The following is a 23,445-nucleotide window of genomic DNA, read 5'->3' as shown; positions in this document are numbered from 1 at the left end:
TGCCAGGATGAGCCAGAAAAGATGCTGAGGACAAAAGGTTTTTATCCTTAAAGTTTTAAAAATCTGGATTTGTAATCTGTTAACTTCCCTAATAAACCTTATAATTATGAACCATGTCTGTGAGTTCTAGGGGACTTTTGCAACAAATTAGAAATAGGAATAGAAACTCATTTTGCTGAGCTGATCCTCGCTTCCTGCATTTGAAGAATAGAAACTGTTTTTAAAGTAAGATTATGATAAGTTGGAACATTTATTTTAGGGGAAAAAGAAACCCCAAATTCAAATTCATTTTATAGAAGTCCATTTATTACATCTTAAACAGCACAAAGACAAGACAATGCTAAAGGCAAATGATTGGAATCAGGGAAACTATCAATATGAGGTCATAATGATGTCCAAGGATTCACAGTCACATAGCCACTTAAGTAGAACATGTTTAACAAAGGAAACTATCACAAAACAATGACTGGCATCAGATTGATTCATCACAGTTGTGGTGGGGGGGGGGGGGCGGGCAACAAAGGCAGGAAAGGGACCATGCTTGAGATACATTCAGTATTGCAGAAGAGAAAAAAAGTTGACAAGATTAATTCAAGGCCATTTGAGGTAATCAGGGAATGACACATGGTTATACGACCTTCAAACTAAAAAACTCACTGCCATTGAGTCCATTCCAATCCATAGCAACCCTATAGGATAGAGTAGAACTGCCCTTGTAGAATTCTGAAGCAGGAAATCTTTATGGCAATTGAAATGCCATCTTTCTCCCACATAGTAGCTGGTAGTTTTGAACTGCTGACTGGTTAGCAGCCACTATCCTACCCAAACGTTCACTGCCATCGACACATAGCAACCCTTTAGGGCAGGTGTAACTACCTCTTGGATTCTGAGATTGTAACTCTCTCTGTTAGAAAGCCTTGTCTTTCTCTCAAAGAGCAAGTGGTGGTTTTGAACTGCTGACCTTTTGGTGAGCAGTCAACCTGTAATCTAACACATCACCTCTCAGTTTCTATTGAGGGCCCACTTGAGAATTCCCAAAGGGAAAAGTGTCTCCTTGGATAGGTTACTGAAGTGGTAGGAATTCCCTTTCAACACTGTGCCTGAGGGCAAAACTTTTTGCATTACCAATCAAAAGGTCAGAACTCAGTGAAAGTTAGATTTATTTATGTGGAGACTCCAAATGAATTTAGGAGTCTCACTGTAAATCTTTTGCAAACAAACATAGTGGCCAGAGTTAAGCAGTAATACAAATTAACTACATTTTATAATATAATGTCTTCTCACTCTAATGAGATCAGTCCCTGCAAAAGAACACCATGCTTAGTAAAGTTGAAGGTCAGTGAACAAAGTCGACCTTGAAGAAGATGGATTGACACAGGGCTGGAACAGTGGACTCAGGCACAGCGAGCCTGGTGAGGAATGGCACTGTGTTGTCCTTTGGAGTCGGAGCTCACTGGATGGCACCCAACAACAACCACAACAGCACTGGAATCTGTCTGTAATATTAAAGATAAAGATAATTAATATTTTGTATTTATAGTGTGCTTTTCAGTCAAGCATTAATAAGATATTTTAAATATGAACAAGCATAGAGCAATGAACTTGCCCAAGGTTATGGCCTTAGTAAGATTGTGACTGAAGGAGCAGGATAGGCTATAACTGAAGGGCAATTAGAGAAGCAATTTATCTTTCCCAAAGAACTTCATGTTTACTCTTAAACAGTAAATAGAAAGCCCTTAGTGTAGCTCACCAGGTGTTCTATTAGGAGGGGTCAGTGCTAAGACCTGATCTTCGTTCTGATAGTGTCCTCTCTGGGACAGCTGAAGGAACCTTGGTGGGGCAGTCCTTAAATTACTTGACTGCAGACCAAAAGGTGGCAGTGGTTTGAATGCACTAATGTTCCTCAGGAAAAAGATATGGCAGTCAGCTTCCATGAAGATTTACTGCCAGTTGGCAAGGAGAGACTTTCTAACAAAACGAGGAAAGATACATTCTCGATGCCTCTAATCTCTGGTGTATTGTGATCCAGGGAATGAAAAGAAATTTGACCTGGATTAATTCCCTCTTCAGATTTAAGGGATGTTAACTTTTCTTCCTGCTAGATTTTCCCAGGCTAGAACCAGCTGCCTCCTCAGAGTTCAAGGCTGCCTCTTCACCCTGGACCGGCCCTGCCCACTAGCCCTAGCTGCTCTGATTGGTACCAAAGAGTGGAGCCAGGGGTCACGTTCCCAGTGTTCTTCTGGCAGCTTCTTCCCTAATTGCCCGTCCTTTGGCTGCTGTGGCCCAGCCCAGGCCTATATGTACAACACCTGTTTCCAGCAGTACAGCAAGGCCTGATGAAGGCCTTTGGACCTGCCTGGCCAGGCAAGCTGAAGGGGTGGGTAGAACTTTCTTTTCTTCTGGGCTGTTTCCATCTGTCCCTACCCCTACCATGACACCCTATTCCCACCATTCCCACCATTCCCGAGGGACAGCGAACATTTCCATTCACAGCCGAACTCTTTAACCATTGCACCTGCAGAGTTCCTTGAGTTAGTGGAAGAAGTTAGTTTAAATAAATAGAATACATATGAGTAGTTGCTATTAATATACAAATATGAATCATGTAACAATCAAATAACACGATGGTTTTTCTTCACTACTAAAATTCAAAAGTGAGTATTGCACAGAGGCTAAAGAAATGACTTATATTAGTCATGACACTTACTGTGTGTCTTTGCCTTGGTTTCCTCATCTGTGTGTGGAATGGTTCAAATCAATACCTTCCAAATAGAATTGTTGGAGATTTAGATGAGACGATGCAAGTAAAGTGATCAGTACAGTTTCTAACAAACAGCTGGAGGCACAGGGAATCCAGGGTGGACGATACCTTCAGGACCAGGGGTGTGAGGGGCGATGCTGGGAGAGTGGAGGGTGAGTGGGTTGGAAAGGGGGTACTGATTACAAGGATCCACATGTGACCTCCTCCCTGGGAGATGGACAGCAGAGAAGGGGGATAAGGGAGACGCCGGATAGGGCAAGATATGACAAAATAATAATCTATAAATTATCAAGGGCTCATGAGGGAGGGGGGAGCGGGGAGGGAGGGGGAAAAAAAGAGGACCTGATGCAAAGGGCTTAAGTGGAGAGCAAATGCTTTGAAAACGATTAGGGCAAAGAATGTACGGATGTGCTTTATACAATTGATGTATGTATATGTATGGATTGTGATAAGAGTTGTATGAGCCCCTAGTAAAATGGAAAAAAAACCCAGTTTCTAACAAACAATAAATACTTAAAATCATGTTTTAATAGTAAATACTAATGGCTATTATCACTGCTTTAAATAATATGCAACATAGAAACTCTCCTTGTAGTATTTCTAGTTTTAATTCTCATGATAACAAATTTACATATGGTCAGTGTAATGTAGATTTAGATCTAACCTTTTTAGAATAGTGCCTGGTTGATAGCGGGCACTCATATCAATACTACTAAAGGAATAACGTTGTGCACCCATGGGAGAAAAGTGTGCTTTTCTTCCTTTATGAACGTCACAGCACAGTCTCTAGGGTCTCTCTAGGGTCTTTTTTTTTGGCTGTGCTCTACCTGACTGCTTCAGGTCAGTTCAGCTAAGGGGAAATGTTTATACCATCACTAGGTCCTGCTGTTTCTAAGCTAATCTTGATCTGAATATATTAGAGGCAGTGGAAAGAAACCATAGCCAGTTGGCACGAAAGTAGACACTGGAAAAATATAGAGTTTAGGGAAATATTTTTAAGAGTAATAGAAAAAAGAATAGACCACCTTTTTTGTTTCTATACTTTGAATGTATATTAGATATATATGGCATGTATATTGCAAGGATGGCAAGACTTTATCTTTTAAAAAATAATTTTATTGGGGCTTGTAATCCATACATACACCCATTGTGTAAAGCACATTTGTACACTTGTTGCCATTATCATTCACAAAACATTTGCTTTCTACTTGAGCCGTTGGTATTAGCTCCTGATTTTTTCTCTCCCTCCAAATCCTCCCTCTCTCACAATCCGTTGATAATTTATAAGTTATCATTTCATGTCTTACATTGTCCGATGTCTCCCTTCACCCAAGACTTTATCTTACATACTTTTGACATATTGTTAGGAGAGACCAGTCCCTGGAGAAGGATATTATGTTTGGTAAAGTGTAGGGGCAGGGAAAAAGAGGAAGGCCCCCAATGAGAAGGACTGACACAGTGGCTGTATCAATGGGCTCAGGCATAGGAACAATTGTGAGGATGGTGCAGGACCATGTAGTGTTTTGTTCTGTTGTGTATAGGGTTGCTATGGGTCAGAGCTGACTTCATGGTGCCTAACAACAACAACAACAACAACAACAACACATAAACTGGAGTTTGAATTACATTTTCTTTGAGGCTAATTCTTACAAAATTTTAGTTACCATTTCCCTCATCCAATTTACTATTCTGGAAGCTCATTATTGTCTTACCAGAGTAAAATTAATTTTGATAGTACCCCAAGCAAAATGTAATAAGGGAGGTAATACTTTTAGTTTCTTTCTTCCATAAATACATTCCAAAGTAAAACAGAAATTTGACATTATAAGTTGCTCTCAAGTACTCAGAACACTGCTATTTATTGTTCAGAGAAGTAAACAGCTTTACTGTAATAATGAGTCAACAAAATATTATAGCATAAAACAATATTTGCCACTAAATTCCCAAGGGGAAGCAGAGTTGTGTTTACTCATTCACATACTTACAATAAAGATTGTTTAACCACAAGGCCAGTAGTTCAAATACACCAGTCACTCAGTGGACAAAAGATACTTTCTGCTCCTGTAAAGATTTGTAGCCTGGGAAACTCAGAGGGGGATGTTCTACTCTGTCCTGTAGCATCACTATCAGTTAGCATGGACTTGATAACAGTGAGTTTTTCCCTGCTGCATCCAGGAATCCAACTGTTATGTTCATCTGCAGTGAGTCAAGGATATGACATGGCAATGTTGGGATTGATGGGACTAGAGAAGAGGTGTCTGTCTTGTTTTGGTGCATACTATCATCTCTGCAGGTCTATCTAAATAAAATATGCAGGGTAAACAATCTGGAGGAGAAAACAAGGGGACTGATGGTTCCAGGGGGACATGCAAGAGGGGGTGGCAGGGGAAAGGATGTGGGAGTTGACACACCAGGGACAAGGGAACAATAGTGATCTAAAATCAATGACAAGGAGGGTATAGGATGCCTGGTTGGGATTGATCAAGGGCAATGTAACGGAGAGGAAATACTGAAACCCAAATGAAGGCTGAGCATGACAGTGGGACAAGAGGAAATGAAAAGGAAATAGAGGAAAGAACCAGGAGGCAAAGGGAATTTATAGAGGTCTAAATACAGGTATGTAAATAATGTAAATATATTTGTATATGACAATGGGGAAATAGATCTATGTACATATATTTATAGGTTTAGTATTAAAGTAGCAGATGGACATTGTGTCTCTACTCAAGTACTCCCTCAATGCAAGAACACTTTGTTCTATTAACCTGGCATTCTGTGATGCTCACCTTCCCCACACGATCGCTGAAGACAAAGTGGGTGAATAAGCAAATGTGGTGAAGAAAGCTGATGGTTTCCAGCTATCACAAGATATAACGTCTGGGGTCTTAAAAGCTTGAAGACAAACAAGCATCCAGCTATCTGCGAAGCAACAAAGTCTACATGGAAGTACACCAGCCTGTGTAATCACAAGGTATTGATAGGATCAGATATCAGACATCAAAGACCCAGCACAAAAGATCATATCATTGTGAATGAGGGGGAGTGTGGAGTGGAGACCCAAAGCCCATCTGTAGGCAACTGGACATCCCATTACACAAAGGTTGCGGAGGGAAGACAAGCCAGTCAGTGTGCAGTGTATAGCACCAATGAAACTTACAACTTTCCTCTAGTTTTTTTTATGCTTCCTCCCCCCACTATCATGATCCAATTCTACCTTACAAATCCAGCTAGACCAGAGCATGTATACTTGTACAGATAAGAGCTGGAAACACAGGGGATCCACCAGGACATATAGAACCCTCAGGACCAATAATGAGAGTAGCAATACGAGGAGGGTAAGGGAAAGGTGGGAGGAAAAAGGGGGAACCAATTACAATGATCTACATATAACTCCCCTTCCTGGGGGATGGACAACAGAAAAGTGTGTGAACGGAGACATCGGACAGTGTAAGACATGAAAAAATAATAATTTATAAATTATCAAGGGTTTGTGAGGGAGGGAGGGGAAAATAATGAGGAGCTGATACCAAGGGCTCAAGTAGAAAGCAAATGTTTTGAAAATGATGATGGCAACAAATGCACAAATGTGCTCGACACAATGAATGTATGTATGGATTGTGATAAGAGCTGTATGTGCCCCCAATAAACTGATTAAAAAAAAAAAAAGAAACTTAGAACTTAGAGTAGAAACATTTAACTTGCTATTTTCTGGGCTGTTCTTAAACTGTGCTCACACCTCTTCTAAAATGAATATAATAAATCATCCATCAAATGCCTCTATAATGGCATTTTCACTGAACAGGACCTTTGAGTATAACATGTCCTCCAAATGTAAAATGTAAGATTTCCCATGTATGACTGTCACATGGGCCCACTCATGTGTTTAACATCTAGTACTGTAACATTGTTTATAATAATCAGGGTTTTTTTTTAACTTCCTCATTTTGTTTTTAGTCATAGCTGTATCTGCTTGAGCAATTTGGTGATTTTTAAACTTCCTTTTTCAAAAAGATTTTAAAAACATATGTGTTGCTTATATAATGTAGCCACTATCACTTTGGAAACCCTAAATTATGTAGTAAAAGTGGTGAAAAACTGAATTGTAAGTGCTCTTAAGAGAATTTATGTGATGCATATTTTGCCCATAAGTTTTAGCTCAAGGCATTTATATATTGTCAGAAGAAAGAACAGTAAACATTTCCAGCTAAGTGATCAAAAATGTCTATTGGGTTAGTTAGAAAGCAATGACTGAAGAAACATAAATTTTACTCTTTGTTCTTCCTGATGATGTAATTTCATGATGGTAAGTCATTCATTTTACTGTTATCTGGAGTTTTTGTCCTATCAAACTGGGAAAACTGTACTAACAAATAACTGCTTAGCAATATGGAAGGAATTAAAGAGAAACAAGCCAGTGTTCAGAAAAGCTGGCTTTGAAGTATAATCTTGTCATTTTAAATAGCCTTGTTACATTAGACAAGTCATTTCATTTCCCAAGCTGTCATTTCCCCTCTTTTGTCAAGTAGAGTTAGTATATAGAATTACTCTGCAAGATAGTAGAACAAACAATGTTGACAAAAGGACTTTAAGCACTGCAAATGGTATGTAAATGGAAGCTATAAATCTGGAAATAACAACAGGGCTTTTCCGTAGGACAATCTGTTGAAGCACGGCATGCTACTCTAGTGCAGAGTCCACAGGAGCATGTTGTTATGTCATGTAAATCTTTGTAGGAATTTCTAGGTTGATTAGTATAATTCCAAGGGTATTGATTCTAGAATTGTGGCTCAATTTTTGTTACATCATACATGTTATTTCAATGATTTATATTTATTATGAAAAATATCAGATTTCCTATTTCATTTTTCATCTTTTTCTTCACACTTCCACCCTTTTGAACAGTAAAGTAAAGTAGAGATGTTTATATAAGTACTCACCTTTGTGTATTAATCCAGACCTCTTGGAAGTCTGTGATCTAGTCAAAGGGGTTTGAAAAGATTGCATGGAGCTCTTTTGGAGTAGTTATAGCTCATATAGCCCAGTGATGGTTCTTTTTCACTACTTAAAAAAATTAAATCAGTTTTATTAGCTCTTCATCCACATGTCACACAATTCAATAATTCAATCATATCAAGAGTGTACAATTGTCACCGTATTCAATTCTAGAATGTTTTCTTTTTCCTTATACCAATTGTCATTCATATAATTATTACTGTTATCTAAATGTGGCAAAAATATACACAGGAGAACAGTTTCCAATTCCACAACTTCTACTTGTATAATTCAGTGCCATTGAATATAGTCTTTGTGTTGTACATCCATTATTGTTATTTCTCCCCAATTATTCCACCACCATTGACACAAACTCAATTCCCCCTAGGCACACATAAATAATTTTATGACTGCTTAAGTGATGTCCTGATATTAAAATTGAGTTAATTTTCATAAATTTATAAATCATTTTATTGTGGGATCTATGGCAATCAATTATAGCAATACATCAATTTTATCAATCACATTTATACATATGTGCCATCATCAGTTTCAAAATATTTTCTTGTCATTGTTTCTTCCACAATCAGGAAAAGCATAGGAATTTCTAGGTTACAAGTGGATCATATTTTGTATTTAAATTAAAAGGCCCATTTAATAATATCAACATAAATTCTAAATCTGTAGTTCCATTTCTGACCTGTCCCTACTATTCTAAACCCATATCTGACTGCATGCCTTTTATTGTTGTTTTGTGCCATTTAAGAAATTCCACCTCATGTTGACCCTCATGTGCCACCCATGAATCTTGATATTCCTTATAATTTAAACATGAATACTGCTTTAAATGTTGTTACAAAGCAACAGCACCGACTCACAAAAATCCCATATACAACAGAATGAAACACCACCTGGTCCTGTGCCAGCCTCATGGTTGGTCTTATGTTTGAGCCATCGGGGTTGTCAGCGTGTCAATCCATTTCGGAGAAGGCCTTCCTCTTTTTTCAGCTGCCCTCTGTTTCTTTTGAACACAATGGCCCTTTCCAGGGACTGGTCTCTCCTAAAAACATGTCTGGGGTACATGAGACCAAGTCTCACCATCCTTACCTCTAACGAGCATTCTTGCTGTACTTTTTCTAAGATAGACTTGTTTATTCTTTTGGCGGTTCATGGTACTTACAATATTCTTTACTAGCACTGGAATTCAAATACATCGATTCATCTTCAGTCTTCCCTATTCAATGTCCAACTTTTAAATGCACATGAGGCTATTGCAAAAAAGTATCATGGCTTGGGTCAGATACAGCTTAGTCCTCAGTGTAATATTCTTGCTTTTCAACCAAGTTAAAAAGGTCTTGTGAGCGTTGATTGTGGATCCTAACACAATATCTTTGACAACTTCCAATTTTCTCCGAGTATCATGATGTTTCCTATTGGTCCACTTGGGGGATTTTGTTCTTTTTTACATTGAGTTGTAATGTAAATGGAAGGCTGCAATCCTTGCTCTTCATCAGCAAATGCTCCAAGTCTTCTTTTTCAACTAGCAGCTGTGTCAATTGTGTTGGCTCATTGGCTGTTAGTAAACCTCCTTCTATTCTTGATGTCGCATACTTCTTCATGTAACCCAGCTTCTCAGATTACATTTTTTTCTAATTTTCTCTGAAAAATTATGGTGAGAAGGTGAAACCCTGATATAGACATTTCCTGATTTTAAACCATGCAGTAGGATTCCCTTGTTCTGTTTGCACAACTGCCTCTTGGCCCATGCACAGATTCTGCCTGAGCACAATGAAGTGTTCTGGCATTCCCATATTCACAAGGTTAGCCACAGTTTGTTATGATCCACAAAGCCAACTTATTTTGTCAACAAAATAAGTAATTAATCATCAGAAAAGGAAGAATTATATTGTATTAGGAAATCTATATATAAATTATATAATAGGTCAAATAAGATAACTTATGTGATAATCTTAATAGATGATCCTTCAAAAGCCATTAGATAAAATAGACTAGCTTTTACTGTTTTAAATAGAACTTAATTCAAAACAAATTAAGTATGTGAGTATGAAGAGGACTCCTATCAGTATTGGACCCAAGGACTTCAGTTGGATTGGGTTGGGATGCCTTCTTGATATAAAGTTCTTTCATATACATACCCTATTTCCCCGAAAGTAAGACATACCTGAAAATAAGACCTACCCACAGTTTTGCCTCTTGCTGAAATATAAGGCACCCCGAAAATAAGACACCCCCAAAATAAGCCCCCTAATGCTACCGTTACTCTGCACTCTGGACCGTAGTGGTGGGCACCTCCCCGCAGCTCACTGTTGGCCACAGTGCAGCTGGAGCAGACAGGTAGTACGAGGTCTCTTTTAATAAAACAACAAACAATAAATGTGTACTCAGGAACATCATCATCACGGCCTGGTTGGCCAGGCTGTGCTCCACTCTCTCCTCCTGCCCCTTCATCTGCTCCCGTGTGCTCTGATCAAATATGTCCATGTTCCTGAGTAGAGCAGCCAGTCCACAGAGAGAACAACATGGCTGGCCCCACTATGAGACATGATGCCCCTCAGTGACTAAGGGCGATACAGGGGACAGCACCGGAGACACAGTGTGGGAATTGCACCTGACCTGATCCCACCACACCGAGGCAAATCACTGGGGGAGTGCAGCGGAACAGCAAGGGAATGGAGTGGCAAGGTCCCCAGGGAATGCTGAAAGTGGACTTTGGGGCCAGGGCGTGGTGCCCCAACAGACTGGACTGGAAAACGCTCCTAAGGGCCAGCAAACGATCCCTGAACTAACTACAAGCTTTTCTCTTGTGAACTGTTTTGTTCTGTTCTTTGTCAGTGGTTTGTTTTTGTTGTCTGGTTGTATACTGTTGCTTTGTTTTCCTCTGTCTAGTTTTCGTGCATGTTAGTGACTCCACAGGTCTGTCTGAATAGGGCAGGCTGGATGAACTATCTGGAGGAAAAACAACGGGACCGACAGTTCTGGGGGGACTTGGGTGGGGGGGTAGGGGGGGTAAGGAAGTGGTGTTAACAAACCCAGGGACAAGGGAAAAACATGGGACCCCAAATGGTAGAGAAGGGGGAGTGGCAGACCTGGTGGGAAATGATCAAGGGTAAGGTTGCTTAGAGAAGAGGTATACTCTAGCCCAGGTGGCGATGAAGCATGGTAGTAGGGCAGGAGGAAAGTCAAGGGAGATGGAGGAAAGAGCTAGGAGTCAAAGGGCATTCATGGAGGTCTAGACAAAGACATGTACATGCAAATATATATAGGAGGATGGGGAAATAGATCTATGTGTCTATATTTATAGGTCAAGTATTAAGGTGGCGGAAGGACCTTGGGCCTCTACTCAAACACTCCCTCAATGCACGAATACCTTCTTTTATTAAATTGGAACTCTATGATGCTCACTCTCCCGACACAATGGCTGGAGCCAAAGTGGGTGAACAAGTAAATGTGGTGAAGAAAGCTGATGGTGCCCGGCTATCAAAAGAGATAGTGACTGGGGTCTTAAAGGCTTGAAGATAAACAAGCAGCCATCTAGCTCAGAAGCAACAAAGTCCACATGGAAGAACACACCAGCCTGTGTGATCGAGTGGTCCCAAAGGGATCAGTTACCAGGCATCAAAGAACAAAAAATCATATCATTGACTGCACCTCCATGATAGGATCGCTGAAGACAAATGGGTGCATAAGCAAATGTGGTGAAGAAAGCTGATGGTGCCCGGCTATCAAAAGAGATAGTGTCTGGGGTCTTAAAGGCTTGAAGGTGAACAAGCAGCCATCTAGCTCAGAAGCAAATAAGCCCACATGGAAGAAGCACACCGGCCAGTGCGATCACGAGGTGCCCAAGGGACCAGGTATAAGGCATCATGTAAAAAAAAAAAGATATAAGTGTGTGTATGTATGTGTATATATGTGTATCTGTATATATGTATGTATATATATGTATATATATATCATATTAAATGAAGGGGGAAGTGCAGAGTGGAGACCCAAGGCCCAAGTGTCGACCAATGGAGATTCCCTCATTGAGGGGTTTAGGAGAGGAGATGGGTTAATTAGGGTGTGAGGTAGTATCGATGAAGAACACAGCTTTCCCCCAGATCCTGGATGCTTCCTCCCCCCAACTACCATGATCTGAATTCTACCTTGCAGGGCTGGATAGGACAGAGGCTCTACACTGGTGCATATGAGGGTTGGAGGTACAGGGAATCCAGGGTGGATGATACCTTCAGGACCAAGGGTGTGAGGGGCGATGCTGGGAGAGTGGAGGGTGAGTGGGTTGGAAAGGGGGAACTGATTACAAGGATCCACATGTGACCTCTTCCCTGGGAGAGGGACAGCAGAGAAGGGGGGAAGGGAGACTCCGGATAGGGCAAGATATGACAAAATAACGATGTATAAATTACCAAGGGCACATGAGGGAGGGGGGGATGGGGAGGGAAGGGAAAAAAAAAAAGAGGACCTGATGCAAGGGGCTTAAGTGGAGAGCAAATGCCTTGAGAATGATTGGGGCAGGGAATGTATGAATGTGCTTTATACAATTGATGTATGTATATGTATGAACTGTGAAAAGAAATGTATGAGCCCCAATAAATTGTTAAAATAAATTAAAAAAAATAAAATAATTAAAAGAAAAAAAATAAATGTGTACTGTATTCTTCTTCATGGAAAAATAAGACATCCCCTGAAAATAAGACTTAGTGCATCTTTTGGAGCAAAAATTAATATGACACTGTCTTATTTTCAGGGAAACAGGGCATATGAGTATCACTGGTTTTGTTTTTCTAGACAACCCTGCCTAATACAAGAAACATATGTATGTGCCACTGATTTCTTTAAGCAAGACAGGTTAACATACCAAAGAGTTAGTTTTCTCACCTATCAATCTGTACTCTATCCTAGGCTTCCTATTGTTTCCTGATTTCAAGAACTTGATACAACCAAAAACCTTATTCATGTTTGAAGAGACAATGTTGGGCCCATTTTTTCCCCTAAATCATTTTATTGGGGGTTCTTATAGCTCTTATCACAATCCATCCATCCATCGTGTCAAGCAGATTTGTACATATGTTGCCATCATCATTTTCAAAACATTTTCTTTCTACTTGAACCCTTGGGCCTAGCTTTTAACAATGGAGTGTCTAATAAGAAAAGCGCAAACAGCAAAAGGATGGTTATCATAGATAAGGGGGATCTCATACAAATTAAAAACTTTACAAAATCATTTTATTGTGGGCTCATACAACTCTTATCACAATCCAAACATATATCAATTATGTAAAGCACATTTGTACATTTATTGCCCTTACTATTCTCAAAACATTTGCTCTCCACTTAAGCCCCTGGCATCAGCTCCACATTTTCCCCTTCTCTCCCTGCTTCCCGCTCCCTCATGAGCCCTTGATAATTTATAAATTCTTATTTTGTTGAAATTAAAAACTTTAAAAAAATACATTTTAAGAACTATCCATGAGATGAAATTGACAACAGCAACTCAAATATTAGATAGGGGCATTAGGAGGCCAGTGAAGTTATGTTAATGGAAGAAGAGCCATTAATAAGAATAAAAGGTGAGGGTGATGAAACAAATTGGAGGGATCTAACAAATGTTACTGAATTGCAAGTGTAGAAACTGTTGAATTGGACTATGTTTTTTCTGTGTACACACTCAATAACTATACCTCAATAAGTATCCAAAGTATATTTTAAAACTTCATTTAATATATGTTTGGTGTGTATTGCACCATCGTGATTGTTTTAGAGAAGAAATACAAGACAGGTTTCTGTCCTTCCAGAGCAAGACATTTCCATCAGGAAATCGATCCAGCTGTCAATCGAGTTTTACTCAGTACAGCCTATCTTTTTGACCAATAGCTGTCAAGAGAACCCGTTCCTTAGAGATTCGTAGGGCACTCACAGTGGGACATCTGCTGCACAATAGTTCCTTAAATTGCCATTCCAAGGCGAACATGCAACATTTCATTTTATTTTCACCTTGTAAGGGGTTTATTAAGAGAGTCAGGCTGAGGTTTGTTATCCAGAGTGCTTTCTGGGGAGGATTCCCTTTCCTGGCCAGTGTTGATACATTTCATTACTTGCGCCCCAGCATAGGAATAGTTCCCTTCCAGCTTCTAGGTGAAATACGGAGCTCCTTTCTAAACTACAGCTGGGCGGGACCTTGAGCTTTGACTCCGCCCCCCCACGTAGCACGCGTGCGTAACGCTTTGCGGAAAAGGCTGGTTTCGCCGGCCCTTGGCGCCCCCAAGCGGCACCGGCTCCTCAATGCGACGGCCACACCTGAGTGCCTGCCATGGCGTCGCAGAAAGAGGCGCGAACTCCCGTGCACCATGTCGCGAGGCTTTCCGGGCAACTGAGGTGTCAGGTCCCGAACGAGGAAGAGGCACGGGAGGGAGGCGCGGCGCCAGAGGTGGCTACCCTGGGCTCGGAGGCAGACGGCGCTGGCGCGGACGGGCTGTGGGAGCTACCGGTGGAGCCGGCCGAACGGAGGCCTGAGTGCAGCCGCTGCAGGTGACCGCGGGGCCGGGGGCGGGGACTGCTGCCGGCTCGGGCCTTCGGAGGAGGTTACGGCGCCCCCTGCCGATGTGGCGGCCGCCGCGCCAGTCTTGGCAGCTCTGCACTCGGAGGTGGGGTCTACTAGTGGGTATTGCAGTTTGAGTGTGTGTGAAATGCTCGGCATAGCTTTTTAGTAAGCATTTGTTTACCCATGGTCATGGTTATTTATCGTTATTTCTTGCACGCCACTGAGCGTGACCAGGCATAAACAGATCACGTGTTTAGCTTTCAAGAAACTTAGTTTGGCAAGTTCTGCAGGATGCAATGACAAGAAGAGTAATGGTTCACGCCCCCCCACCCACCCCCGCCTCCCTTCTATTTAATTGGCATAGTTTACCCACAGTAAGAAACAAAATGGGTTGGGCAAGAGAGACAAGCAAGGCTGCTACTACATCATTTAAGATTATTCACAAATATTTACTGAGCGCCTGTTTTCTGCCAGGCGCTGTGCTAGGTCCTAGGAATCCGCAATAAATGAAGCAGACATAGCTCCTTTCTGCACGGAACACATACAATTTAATGAAGAACTTACTATGTGCCCAGGCAGTTCAGGTTTGTGAGGAGCGCATTCTCTGTCTATCGAGCCTCATGATAGTCAGATACTGTGTTCAATATCACTGGTCTGGTTACTGGAATTCTCTAGCTAAATTTAACTATCAGATAAATAGTATCTCCACTTCCTCACCTTGGAATTACTTTGCAGTTTGTCATCAGATCTTACAGTGCACAGGGCGATCAATTAAAGTCACCACTACCTGATGCTCAAGGGGTCCCTTTTTGCTTACCTTTTATTAGACCTCTTCTTGCCACTGTTCAGTAACTGAATATTCACTTTTTGAAATGATCTCTTTCCTTGGCCTTTCTTTGATTGATTGAATTCTTCTTTCCTGCTCTCCATTCTTTTTTCCTCCCTTTGTTTGTTTTTCATATTAATATCACAAACAAATTCTCCTTTTTGGAATGCTTTTCTCCTGGCTAAATCCTTCTCATCTTTCAAATCTCAATACAAATGCTATCATTTTCCTAGTCTCCGATGCTGTTTTCTTCCTTAACTTTCTCATATTACCACACACAGAACATTTTGTTGAAGATTATTAAAAAATTAGTAGATATAAACAAGCCTTTGAAGAGCATGGATAACTTGTGATTAGTTACGGCTTCTGTATTCGAATAGAAGATGTGTATGACTACAACTCATTTAAACAAGTAATTGAACAAGGAATTAAGGCATAACATTTGAAAATGTTGTGGAGAGGTCTCAATAGGTGCTGAAAGCAGAGTTTCAAATATAAATATAAGGATAAATTATGCGGGCTTCATCAGATGGTTTCAGATGGTTTTGGACCATTTAGATGTGTTTATGATAAACATGTTTTATTAATAAATTAAAATCACTTTAATTGTTAATATTCTATGCTCTGCAAAGGGGGGCATTGATTTTTCAGTGGTAAAGTTCCTGTCTTCCTGTGGGGCTCAATTTCTGGACAGTATACCTCTTATAGAGCGTGCACAGCATGCCCGTGGAGGCTTGCATTCAGCTATGAGGCTAGGAATGAAGTCAAATACAAGAGGAATGGAGTCACAGTCATCATCAAAAGGAACAGTTCAAGATCTTACTTGAAGTACAGTGTTGCCTTGTTTGGATACTATCTGGTAGCCTACAGAGAAGTTAATATAACCATTATTCAAATTTACAGACAAATTTAGTAGTTTCACTAAATCCAGTGATAATGAACTTGTAGAACTCCCCCACACTCTCAGTTCAGAAGCATTGATTGTTATTGGTGATTGCTTTGTAAAAGTTGGAAATGAAGATGAAGGAACAGTAGTTAGAAAATATGGCCTTGATGAAAGAAATGATACTGGAGATTGCATGATGGAATTTTGCCAAACCAAAGACTTCTTCATTGCAAATAACTTTTTTTAATGCAATTTTATTTTATTTTTTAAAAATATTTTATTAGGGGCTCATACAACTCTTATCACAATCCATGCATATACATACATCAATTGTATCAAGCATATCTGTACATTCTTTGCCCTAATCATTTTCAAAGCATTTGCTCTCCACTTAAGCCCTTTGCATCAGGTCCTCTTTTTTTCCCTCCCTCCTCACTCCACCCTCCCTCATGAGCCCTTGATAATTTATAGATTATTATTTTGTCATATCTTTCCCTATCCGGTGTCTCCCTTCACCCCCTTCTCTGTTGTCTATCCCCCAGGGAGGAGGTAACACGTAGATCCTTGTAATCAGTTCCCCCTTTCCAACTCACTCACCCTCTACTCTCCCAGTATCGCCCCTCACACCCCTAGTCCTGAAGGTATCATCCACCCTGGATTCCCTGTGCCTCCAGCTCCTATATGCACCAGTGTACAACTTCTGCTCTATCCAGTCTTGCAAGGTAGAATTTGAATCATGGTAGTTGGGGGGTAGGAAGGATCCAGGATCTGGGGGAAAGCTGTATTCTTCATTGGTGCTACATTGCACCCTGACTGACTCATCTCCTCCCCTAAACCCCTCTATGAGGGGATCTCCAGTGGCCGACAAATGGGCTTTGGGTCTCCACTCTGCACTTCCCCCTTCATTCACTATGGTATTTTTTTTTGATGATGTCTTATACCTGATCCATTTGGCACCTCGTGATCGCACAGGCTGGTGTGCTTCTTCCATGTGGGCTTTGTTGCTTCTGAGCTAGATTGCTGCTTGTTCACCTTGCAAATAACTTTTTTTCAACAACATAAATGGAAAATATACATGTTAATTTAGCCAGATGGAATACATGGGAATGGAATTGAATACATTGTGGGCAGAGACAGGGAAGAAGCTCAATATCACCAGGTAAATGAAGGTCAAGGGCTGACTGGAACAGACCATCAATTGTTCTTAGACAAGTTCAGGTTGAAGCTGAAGAAAATGAAAACATGTCCATGAGAGCTAAAATATGACCTTGAGTCTATCCCACTTGATTCTCAAGAACATCTCAAGAATGTTTGACATATTGAACACTATTGATAGACCTCAGCAGCTAGGGGATGCAATAAAAAATGTACACAAAGAAAGTAAAAGGTCATTGTAAGACAAAACGACTAAAGTTGATGTCAGAAGATACTCAGAAACTTGGTGTGGAACATACAGTAACTAAAGCAAATGGAAGAAACAATGAAGTAAAGAGCTGAGCAGAAAATTTCAAAGGGCAACTCGAGAGCACAAAGTAAAATATTATAATGAAATGTGCAAAGATTTGGAGTTAGAAAGCCAACATGGAAAAACACTCATTTTAGCTCAAACAGAAAGAACTAAAGATAAAATCCAGACTTAAGTTGAAATATTGAAAGTTTTTTTTGGACAAAATATTACATAATCCAAGAAGCATCAAAAGAAGATGGAAGGACTACACTGATCATTGTCCTAAAAAAGAATTGGTGACATTCAACCATTTTAGGAGGTAGCATATGATCAAGAACTGATAGTATTGCAGTAAGAAGTCCACACTGCACTGAAGGCATTAGCAAACAACAAGGACCCAGGAATTGACGGAATACCTATTGAAATGTTTCAACACTTGATCAAGTACTAGCAGCACTCACTTCTGTGAGCTAAGAAATTTGCAAGACAGCTACCTATTCAACTGATGGGAAGCGATCCATGGCCATTCCAAAGAAGGTTAACCAAACGGAATGTGATAATTATGGAACAGTGTCATTAATATCACCTTCAAGTGACGTATTACTGAAGACAATTTGAAAAATGATTGTAGCAGCATACTGCCAGCTGTCAGAAATTCAAGCCAGATTCAGAAAAGGGCTTGGCATGAGGGGTATCATTGCTGATGTCAGATGGATCTTTCCTGAAAGAGAATACCGGAAAGATGTTTACTTGTATTTCATTGACTATGTGAAGGCATTCAATTGAGTAGATCATAAAAAAAAGTATGCCTGGTTAACATTGTAAAGAATAGGAATTCCGGAACACTTAATTGTGCTCATGTGGAACTGTTTATAGACAGGGAAGTAGTCATTCGAACAGAACAAGGGCACACTGCATGGTTTAGAATCAAGAAAGTTATGCACCAAAGGTGGATCCTTTCACTATACTTACTCAGTTTGCAAATTGAGCATACAATCTGAGAAAGTAGACTATATGAAGGTGAACTTGGCATAGGTTTTGAAAGAAGGCTTATTAACAATCTTTGATATGTAGAAGATACAGCTTTGCTAGCAGAAAGCAAGGACAACTGGATGCCCTTGCTAATGGAAAACGCAAAAACAAAGCCTTGCAGCCTTCAGTATAGATTGCCACTCAGTGTTAAAAAATAAAAATACTGGGCCAATAGACAATGTCGTGATAAACAGACAAATGATGGAAGTGTTTTGGGATTTCATTTTACTTGGATCCACAATCAATGCTCATGGAAATAGCAACCAAGAACTCAAATGACTTATTGCATTGCGCAAATCCATTGCATAAGACCTATTTAAAAAATCAGTGAATTAAATTGTCTGATAGCAACCTATCATTAGGATACTGTAGAATCTGGGAACAGTTCTTTGAACATGAGATTGCCACAGTGCATGGGAATTGGACAACAGTTAACAATGACATTGCTTAGAAAAGATTCAGCTTATTTTTTTTAATTTGCTCTTTTAGAAATAAAATGGTGCATTGGATTTATTTACTTTGTAGTTGCATTTAGTTAATACTTTAGAATTGTAATTCATCCCAGCATCTCTATACTTTATTTCTAGTGAAATATGTTTTAAAAGCTCTTTCTCCCTCTATTTAAAATTTTTTTAAAAATTAAAATCCTTTTACTGGGAGCTCTGACAGATATCATAACATTTCATAATCCAATTATGCCAAACAGTAATGTACAATGGCTACAAAAATCAGTTTCAAAACATTATATATCTTCTTGATATCTGCTCCCCTTTTCCCCTTTCCTTCCCCATTCTACCCCATAAGAACCCTTATTTTCCCCCTATAATAGGTTTTTTTGGGCCATATTTTACATATCTAGTATATCTATTCACATACATTTCTCTTGTTTCATCCCATTGAGTAGGGTTATATAGTCATAAGTGCTATCAGCTCTCTATTTCCCCCTTTTGCACTCTCTTCCCGCACCCTCAGGGAGCCTGTTTCTGAAGGGTTATCTATTTTGGCTTTCATTCATTGGATGATCTTAGATATACAAATGAACATATACAAATCTAACATGATTAATGAGGTAAAACAAAAACCACAATAGTAAGGATAGGAAATATTAAAGAAATAGAGAATAGTTATGTGTTTACCAGTGCAATACTGCACCTTGAATTTATCCCTTCTGTGTGGTCCTTCTGCGAGGGGCTGTCCACTGATCTTACAGATGGGTTTTGGGTCTCCACTATATCCAGGCCCCTTCACATCAATTCTTTCTCCCTCTATAGTGCTATGCCTTTTCTTATTTTAATTAAGGAAGTGTGCTGGGTAGGTTAAATTCAAGGCAGAGAGTTGAACTCAGATGATTATGTCATTTTTTGTTTTAGATTTTGGTGAATTCCAAAGGGGTAATCTTGATAAATTTTGTTAAAGGACACTGAGAAATAATAAGGGCTTACTGAAAGAATTTTTAAGTAACTGCATTGGTGAGAAAATGGCAAAGAAAATTGCACCGAGGAATTTTTACCATCATGAAAATGCCCCTGCTCATTCTTAAAGGGTAGCATGGGCTGTCTTATGAAAACTGCATTGGGAAACCATACTTCATTTACCATGTAGTTCTCACTTTGTTTCTTCACACTTGATTTTGTTCCCTAAACTTACAGACCATTTAAAAGGAACATAATTTCAGCCCCGTGGGGGTGCCAATGCTGCTGTTTTGACATGGTGCAAAATGAAGAATGCTCAATTCTTCTAGGAAAGGTTGCTTTTGGGTGGCATCAAGTCAGATCCAACTTATAGTGACTATATGGAGACCAGCATGAAAGACTGCCAGCCCCGCGCCGTCCTCACAATTGCTCCTATCCTTGAGCCCCTTGTTGCAGCCATGGTGTCAGTCCCTCCCCTTGAGGGCCTTCCTCTTTTTTGCTGTCCCTCTACTTTACGAAACATGATGTCCTTCTCCAGGGGCTGGTTTCTCCTGATAAAATGTTTACAGTATGTAAGATGAAGTCTCACTATTCTTGTTCAAAGGAGCACGTTGGCTTACTTCTTCCAATACAGATCAGTTTGTCCCTTTAGTAGTCCCTGGTGGTTAACTGTTCTTAAGGAGCACCACAATTCAAATGCATCAATTCTTGTTCAGTCTTCCTTATTCAATGTCTAGCTTTTGAAAGCTATGCATATGAGGCAATTGAAAATACCAAGACTTGGGTCGGGCACATCTTGGTGATCAAAGTAGCATCTTGCTTTTCAATACTCTAAAGAGGAGGTCTGGTGCTGCAGATTGACTCAGTGCAATGTATCATTGATCTCTTGACTGTTGCTTCCATGAGCACTGATAGTGGATCTAAGTAAGATGAAATCTTTGACATTAACCTTTTCACCCTTTATCATGATGTCTATTGATAACAGTTGTGGGATTTTGTTTTTCTTTACTTTTGAGTTGTAATGAACACTGACACTTAGTCTGATTTCCATCCCTAAGGGCTTAAAGTCGTCCTTGCTATTGTAAAGCAAGGTTTTGTCATCTGCATATCTCAGGTTGCTAATGAGCCTTACTTCAGTCCTAATGCATCCTTGTTCACATAGTCTAGCTTTTCATATTATTCGCTCAGCATACAGATTGAATAAGTAACGTGAAGGAAACCAACCTGACACAGACCATTCTTGGTTTTGAACAGTGCGATATTCCCTTGTTCTGTATGAGTGACGGCCTCTTGATCCATGTACAGGTTCTGCATGAGCACGATGAAGTCTTCTGTAGTTCCCCTTCTTTGCACTGTCATCCATAGTTTGTGACCTACACATTAAAGTGCTTTTGTCTAGTCAATAAAACACAAGTGTAAGAGTGAAAAGTGTAAAAGCTGATGGTGCCGGCTATCAAAAGATAGAGAATCTGGGGTCTTATATCCTGGAAGAGAAACAAGGGGCCATCTAACTGAAAAAGCCCACATGGAAGAAGCATATCAGCCTGTGAGATCACAAGTTGTCGATGGGATTGGGTATCAGGCATCAAAGACAAAAACAAAAACATAGCATTGTGAATGAGGAGGCATGCGGTGTGGGAATCCAGGGCCCATCTGTGGGAAACTGGACATCCCCTTGCAGAAGGGCTGCTGGGAGGAGACGAACCAGTTAGGGTACAGTGTAGCAATGATGAAAACATACAATTTTACTCTACTTCTTGAATGCTTCCTCCCCACCACTATCATGAGCCCAAGTCTACCTTATAAATCTAGCTGGACTGGAGGATGTACACTGGTACAGATAGGAACTGGAAACACAGGGAATCCAGGACAGATGAACCCCTCAGGATCAGTGGTGAGAGTGGTGATATCGGTTAGGGTGGAGGGAAGGCGATGGAGGAAGGGGGAACAGATTACAAGGATCTACATATAACCTCCTCCCTGGGGACAGACAGTGGAGAAGTTGGTGAAGGAAGATATTGGATGGTGTAAGATATGACAAAATAATAATGATTTATAAATTATCAAGGGTTCATGGGGGAGGGGGAGCGAAGAGGAAGGGGAAAAATGAGCTGATACCAAGGGCTCAAGTAGAAAGCAAATGTTTTGAGAATGATAATGACAACATATGTACAAATGTGCTTGACATGATGGATGTACGGATTGTGAAAAGAGTTGCATGAGCCAACAATAAAATGATAAAAAAAGTGTAAAAGTGAAACTGAGATACAGAGAGATAGATATACAGACACAACTGACAGGACAAAGGAGAGCAGAAACAAAAATAGCTTTATTAGGGGGAGCTCCCAGATGAGGTTCCGTGACCTAGGTCAACAGATTAGGGAAGTCGTGCTCAGCAGCCGGGGTGCAGGTTTTAAAAGGGGCGGTGGAATGTGTGGCAATTAGCTTATGCCTCTTTCTCTTTGATCATGGGACCAGTGTGCAGTTACCTTGCTTGTTCTGTGCCTCCATTTGTAAGCTACACTACCTGTGGAACAACTAACCTGTGGACTGTGTCACTGTAATTTGAGATTCCTTCAAGATCTGCTTCGCCACACCATTGGAATTTACATCTCTTGAGCTGGGGACTGTCAGACCCTGTCATCTGGCTGACTGTTGGTGACCTTTCTTGCTGTTTGCTGCCTGTGCTGGGATAGCCTGAATTGCTCTACAGAGGACTGCCCAGCGACCCGGCCAGACTTGAAGGACTGCCATTGTCTCACAACTGTCTCACGGGAGTGAATTGCACTGAGCCATTTGTACTGCTTTATAATTTACTTAACTGTTCATTTTGCATATTATTTATCTATCCATCTGTGAAAATATATAAAAAGTATTAGCATTCTGGTTTTGTTTTTCCAGAGAACCCTGTCTAATACAATAGTTTTGAGAAAAATTCCATAGCTTGATGGTTAGGGAAAAAGAAATGCACCCAAACGATAGCTACTAGCTCTGAGTTTCCAAAAGGAAACATTAGTATGTGCACAGATAATAGTGGCAAGTGACAGTGTAGTGTGTATTACTCTTCTCTGTGAGTCTTTCAGACTGCATCATTCTGTGTATGCCTTCACCCACATTTCTGTTGTCTGTCCCCCAGGGAGGAGGTCACATGTAGATCCTTGTAATCGGTTCCCCCTTTCCAACCCACCTTCCCTCTACCCTCCCAGTATCGCCACTCACACCACTGGTCTTGAAGGGATCATCCTCCCTGGATTCCCTGTGTTTCCAGTTCCTACCTGCACCAGTGTACATCCTCTGGTCTAGCCAGACTTGCAAGGTAGAATTGGGGATCATGATAGGGGGGACGGGGAGAGAGGAAGCATTTAGGAACTAGAGGAAAGTTATATTTTTCATCGTTGCTACATCGCACCCTGACTGGCTTGTCTCCTCCCTGAGATCCTTCTGTAAGGGGATCTCCAGTGGCCTACAAATGGGCTTTAGATCTCTACTCTGCACTCCCCCCCCTCATTCACTATGGTAAGATTTTTTTG

General features: G+C 40.5%; 1 protein-coding gene across 1 annotated transcript in view; it reads left to right on the top strand.

Annotated features, from left to right (window-relative positions):
• The first annotated feature begins 14,006 nt into the window (after positions 1-14,006).
• The window catches only part of DTWD2 (DTW motif tRNA-uridine aminocarboxypropyltransferase 2), a 192,238-nt gene continuing 182,799 nt past the window's right edge, over positions 14,007-23,445 (top strand). Inside the window, exon 1 of the mRNA XM_075543088.1 lies at positions 14,007-14,299. Coding sequence (XP_075399203.1) covers positions 14,082-14,299 — 218 coding nt within the window. The 5' untranslated portion in view covers positions 14,007-14,081. The remainder of the gene's footprint in view (positions 14,300-23,445) is intronic.

The sequence above is a fragment of the Tenrec ecaudatus genome, chromosome 2 (assembly GCF_050624435.1).
Source record: "Tenrec ecaudatus isolate mTenEca1 chromosome 2, mTenEca1.hap1, whole genome shotgun sequence".
NCBI classification, from domain to species: Eukaryota; Metazoa; Chordata; class Mammalia; order Afrosoricida; family Tenrecidae; genus Tenrec; species Tenrec ecaudatus.
The sequence above is the reverse complement of the archived record's forward strand: the minus strand, read 5'-3'. Positions and strand labels throughout refer to the sequence as shown.